Here is a 6000-nt window from a genome sequence, read left to right as displayed (position 1 = left end):
GCACTTGTATAATAGCAACCGTATCAGTCCGATAAAGATACTCCCGACTGTCATTAGAGGCTCGCGCTTCCACCTCTCGACAGCTGTTTGGACGCGACAAGGCAGTTCAACTCTACGACGCTTCACGGGGCAACCACGGCGAACATCGCTGACATGAGAAACGCGGGAGCTCATACGCGAGTGTTTTCGAAAGCGGTCCGTCGGTTGGCGCTCCCACAGCCAGCAGTGAGCGACAGCCAGCCTGGCCACACAGGTAAAAAGAGACTTTGGCATCCACGCTGCAGTGGTTGTTCAAAAAAAAGAAAAAAGTGGTCCAGGGGCGCAACCGACACCAGCACAAACCGAAAAAGGAATTAGTTGACTCCTGTAGGAAAGAGGGCCTTGGTCCTAGGCTCCTCAAGATGCAACGTATAGACCCAGTGCGAAACGCACGGGGGGCGGGCGGGGGGTGGAGTGTCAGTCGTGAGATGAAAGATATCACTCCTGTGTGCCGGCTATGGAGGACGAAGTTGGGCCAGCAGGCCTCCATTTCTGAATGATGCCAGTTGCCGGCTTGACTCATTGCTACTCTCTTGACCTGATGGTCTGAGACCCCGACCTGGTTTGGCGCTACTCAGGCGGCGGACGGGACTTGACTTTCTGTGTGCGTTCAAATAGGGCTCCGAAATCTAGGCAGTTCAGTTTTGGGCGATCACATCTGACCAAACTGGAAGCAGCAGACCTAGGTATGTTCTGTCCAAGAAAAGGGTTGACAGGTTTGCTGTCGGCCAGAACGTAGGACACGTAGTTTGCACCCCTTCTCGTAGTGCTTCTTTGAAATCCGACCAGCTGGCCTTTTCTCCACAAACGCTAGGATGGAAGTCAATGATGTTTCAAATCAGCTTTCACTAGCTGAACTGTCCATCTGCGGAGTAGTTTTTGTCAGAGACTTATCGTCTGCGATGCTGATATCGGCAGATGAGGGCGAATCGTAATTCTCTCGCTTCGTGGAATCTGAGTCATCTCCTTGTCCACGCTCGCTGGTCTCGCTCTCGTTTCCACTTTTGCTTCGCTGGAGATCAGCGTACAATATGAAGTCGAGCACAGCCGTAACAAGGACGAGGATTGAGCAGAGAAAATAAAGGGCCACAAAAGCAGCAAGCAGCTTCATTTTTTCAACAAGTTCATCCATTTCCTTCTCTTCCTCTGGTGTGTGGGATAGCTGGTCATTGAGGCTCTCATACCTCAAGAAGTTATCCCGGAAATTTTGGGTCTCAAGCGAGCCGAATGCCATTGCGGCGATCATTTCGACAATGAGGAGGCAGCCAAAAACTAAAATCATCAAGCGATGCTTCGTCAGGAGGCCCCAAATCCCTTCGGCCATGAGCACGACTGTCGCCCCAAGAAGGATCGAAGGCGCCACGGGAGTGCTGACAGCTACATGGCATGCTGCAGTGGCGGAGATGAACACGGCGCAGCAAAGGGTTAGGAAAAAAACTACATACTGCAGCGGCGGAATGAAACACCTGTTTGTCTTGTCTTTAGCAGGGCTCTCCTTTCCAGCTCTATTGTCCTCCTCGGAAGATTGATGCTCCTCGGACTCGACATCAATAACAGCGTCAGGAGGCTGCCCCTCCGTTGTAGCTTGCAGATCGAGATCCTCTAGGTCGTGTTCATCAAAACTTCCGTCCGTATCGGAACCTGCCTGGTCTGCACTTTGCCCTTCTGTAAAGCAAGCTTTCCGGACGGGAGAGCTGAACGAATCCAATCGAAGGGCTGCCATCGTGAGCTTGTATTGTATCCGGCTGTAGGCAGCTGTACCTCCCTGCTTTGGGTCATGATCGCACCAGGATGCTTCCTTTGCAGGATTGCGGATGCATACTGGTTGGCGTCCTGAGCTCTCGGATTCCTCACTGTTCCCCAGCCGTCGAGGGAGGTGTGCACCAGGCCCGTTCTGCAAAAGATCAGGAACTCCGGAATGAACTGCTTGCCTCAGATGAGCCAAGAGTTTCGCGGTCCCGCCTGCCCGGAGCCCCTGAAGCTCGCTTCTGTCTGGTCTACCTGACGGACTCGGGCGCAGAAAGGAGAACGAGTTCTGCGGGGCCAAGCGATAACTTTCTTTTCCGTAACAGCGGGGAATGTATCCGAGATTACAACCACCTTAGTCAGATGCTGTGTCCTCGGGGTGACGGAGAAGCGCTCGTGTCAACTCGTGGCTTCCTGGAGCGAGTACTTGAATGGAATATTCCGTCTTGGTGAATCTCTGGGTCTAGGGTAAACGTGATTTTGCTAGGGCTTAGGCAGTCTCGAAACAGTCAGAGCAGCTGAGGAGACCCGGTCAGCAGTGAATGCAACGTCAAAACGCATCGAGCCGAACCCCCACGCTTCGTTATGGCATTCCTACCGAAGCCCGCAATAACTTCACAATCACACCAGCCACCTTCGTCGGGCCCCTCACCAGTGTGGTGGCGCGTTCGAGGCCCTGACGTTTTTCCATGGATCGGCGGAAAAACCTGTTCTGGGTTTTTGATTGTCCCTCTTCATTTAGCTTATTTTCTTCCTAAACAACCGGCCGTTACTGTAATGATTTCAGTGCTCAGCCCCTCTACCGCGCAGACAGCCCCACTACCACGTGCGCGCTGGTTTCCGATGACCGACGGTTTCACCTCCCTGCGACTGACGGTGTTTTAACACTACAGCTCGTAACAACGAAACCGGCAGCGCCTAAAGGCAGATGTATCTTTGCGGCCGGCAGGGCAGCCTGATTTCCACCCCACCGAGGTGGGGGATCGAGGTGCTTGTTTGTTTCCTCCGCGAGTCCGTAGCACGCTGCACCTGTAGTGCCTTGCACCGCTTTCCCGTCTAGAATCCGGGTCAGTCACTTGCGCCCGGCACCTAGAACAGGATCAGGATCAAGCGGTGCTCGCGACCGAGACGCGACGCCCGGAAAAAGAACATCGTTGCGCCCACCTATAACCGCGGTTAGCTCCGAATACGGCCCGGACACTGGCCGCAGCAATGGAAGTAACACTGAGCTCGTCGTATACTTCGGTTAAAGAACAAACGACTTCTCTGTAATGGTGTAGAGGCCGGACCTTTTCGGGTTGGTCCGCGTCACCCACTGTGGGCCTTAAGAGCGATCTCGGTCGGCTGCTCTTGGATTTTCAGCAGACAAACAGAAGTCTTTCAACAGAGGCCCAGCAGCGTTCAGCAAGCCAGCGCGGCTTTGAGCGTCGATCGCTCGCCCCGCTGCGACCCGGAGGTTGGAGCTTTAACGCTGGTCGAGAAGCCGCGTCGGTCTAAAACTGTAACCTGATTGCTACTCCCAACCCTCACTAGAGTCACCGTGATTGCAAACCGTTCGCTCTACACTAAGTCTCGACTGGACTAGAAGCAGGAAGAAAGTCACTGCTTGCAAGTGCTATTCTCGAAGCACCAGTGGGTCGTTTCTCTGATATACAGCCAAATGTCCAGTAGCTGGAAAAAGAAAGCGCAAGATATTTAAAGCAGATCGGAGACAGGCGAACATCGGGTGGGCCACCTCAGACATAACAGCCCCTTGGAGCAGCGTCATGGAGTCACTCTTGGACTCGAAGAGATGCTTCTGACAGAGTCCAAGAAAAGGGCGTGCTCGCCACCCTTGTACCAACGCAGGGAGTAAACGTAGCACAGCTGCTCGTGCCTTTCTTGGAGCAGAGTTGGTTTTTCTTCGAACCGTTGTGAGGTTGTGTCTACGAGGATCGTGGATCAACGAGGCGTCACAGTAGAACTCATGAAGCTGCAGTATTCCCTTACGCGTTTCTGCCCGATGCCCTACAAAGGTTGGTCCGACAAAATCATGGGCCACGCTCTTTTGGCCTCAGTGTCCTTCTACGGCTGCTCCCCGTCTAGCTCCTCGTCTGGAATAAAGGGTATCTCGGTCCGCAGCTTGGTCAGGGTTTCCTGCTGGAGGCAATAAAGAGCAACGGCAGCGGCAGTAGAAACGTTTAGGGAGTCCCCGCGAGCCTGCGCGATCGCCGCTACTCCATCGCACGCCTCGAGCACCTCCTGCGAACTTCCTTTTTTCTCGTTGCCCACTACCAGCGCCCACTGAGCGTATCTTTCTCCGGTTTCGTCGCTGCCCCCGCCAGGGCTGTCGCCACAGTACGGATCAGCAGGACTGCGGAGGCTGTGCCCAGAGACATCGTTATCTTTACCGTTACTTGCTTGCACTTGTACTTGAAGACGACGCTTACAGCAATTACGGATCCAGTCTGAAGCATGGAACAAAATTCTTGGATCGCCTCGAGGACTCGTGCCAACAATAGCACACCCAGGAAAAACACGCTTCACCTGCTGGAGGGTGGCTGCCAGGACGGACTGACCAGATCTTGATACCTGGGGACGAGAGGCCCGCTCGTTGGCCCTTGTGTCAATGCACTGAAGGAGTCGTAAGTGAAACATGGCTCCCATAGACACTCTCGCGGAGCGAGCGTTCACAGCAGCATAGGACACAGGGGACAGCAGTATCGAATTGACTCCCAGTGACATGGCAGTTCGCATCAACGTACCTATGTTGTCTGAGCTCTGTACATCATCCAGGACAAGCAGGGGGAAGAGATTTTTAGAAGACAGTAAGCCGTAACTTTCGTCGGTACCTGGTATGTGTTCTGGCTCTAAAAGTCCTGCTTCAGCAGAACGCTTTGTGTGCCCGCAGGATGAATCGGAGATCGCGCTTCCTCTTACTGGATAAGAACTGAACAGGGTATGGACTGTAGGCATGCGCACGTCCATCAGGGCCGCACAACACTGCATTTTATTGACTGGCATTCCTAAAATCTCTCCGAATTGTTTTTCAGTGACAAGGAGAACTTCGACGTCACCTGCGTCTGAATGTTTACTGCTGGTGGAAGGCGTATCATCGTCACACGAGGCCCCGGGACCTGGCTCCCCCTCCCTGCCCGGTCCGTTTTCTGCAGGAACCCTGTCCTTTCGCATACGCTCCTCCAGAGATCGATATGCACGGAGGAGAACCTGCCTACGCCGTAATGCCGATTCGATCTTTTCCGCAAGTTCGGCCAAATGTTCGTCAGTTAAAAGAAGCGACTTCAAAGGATAGAAAGGGCTCGACAGGGCCCGTCGTACAACGGTTGTCGAGCAGGCAGGGACATACCATGCGTTCTCTGAAAGCATCTTCGACTTCAACTGCGAGAAAACGAAACTGTCGCGCACACCCTTCATTCTATACATGCAGACTGCCGGATCGTCTGCGGACTCGACTCGGCGAATGCGGCAAGATAGCCGGACATGTGGCAAAGACAAGCCAGAGTCCCCCATCTGGCAATAAACAACGTCCTCCTGGCTGACAGGAATGCTCTCTTGTACTGGGTTAACAGTAAGACCGGCCGAATAGAAAACAGAGCCGCCGTACCGCTGAGATGCCGAGAAGGGGCTATGGCACTGACGGAACCAACGCGCTTCGAGTGATTCTAGAAGAAATAGTACACAGCGACCATACTGGGCAAACGGGCTCTTAAAGTACACTAGCCCAGGCGGCTACCACTTCGCGGTATATAAAAGAAGAGGGATGCCGCCGGCATTTTCCGTTAAAGGTGCAACAGGTCGGCAACATCTCCGAGCTGCAGCTACCGTAAGAAGTTGGAACGAGGTAGCTAATCGCCAGGGCCTTAGAGAGTCAGATGTGACTGAGGGCTACGCAGGATGCCTTGGCATGCAGTATCCAACTGAATGAGTCAACCCGCTTCTTCGACGTCTCAAGGGGCGCTCGAGCAAAGATATATGAAGCGCATGTCCGCCGACAAGGCCCGGTGATCTTACAGTTAATTTCTCTTCACTTCTTAACCAAGTGCTGATGAGGCCTCGGCAGCCGGAGCCGCAGTCGGAAACTCGCCCTACTTCGAGCCCACCAGCTTTCTTGTCACTCCACGGAAACATCGGGTATGCTGTGAATGTGGTCTCCAATTCACTAGAGACACACGTCCCTCTCAGACGGTCTGCGAGGCACAACCTTGGCTCAGACGC

General features: G+C 53.8%; 1 protein-coding gene across 1 annotated transcript; it reads right to left on the bottom strand.

The window, feature by feature from the left end:
* Positions 1 to 3705: 3705 nt before the first annotated feature.
* Positions 3706 to 5730, bottom strand: CSUI_003058 (rna family protein). The gene is made up of 2 exons (XM_068063256.1): positions 5132 to 5730; positions 3706 to 4730 (listed from the first exon to the last, which is right to left on the bottom strand). The coding sequence occupies exon 2, from the start codon at positions 4519 to 4521 to the stop codon at positions 3850 to 3852; it is 672 nt and encodes a 223-aa protein (XP_067924764.1). The 5' UTR covers positions 4522 to 4730; positions 5132 to 5730; the 3' UTR covers positions 3706 to 3849.
* Between the last annotated feature and the right edge of the window lie 270 nt (positions 5731 to 6000).

This window comes from Cystoisospora suis (genome assembly GCF_002600585.1).
Source record: "Cystoisospora suis strain Wien I chromosome Unknown contig_1318, whole genome shotgun sequence".
Lineage (NCBI taxonomy): Eukaryota > Apicomplexa > Conoidasida > Eucoccidiorida > Sarcocystidae > Cystoisospora > Cystoisospora suis.
The sequence above is the reverse complement of the archived record's forward strand: the minus strand, read 5'-3'. Positions and strand labels throughout refer to the sequence as shown.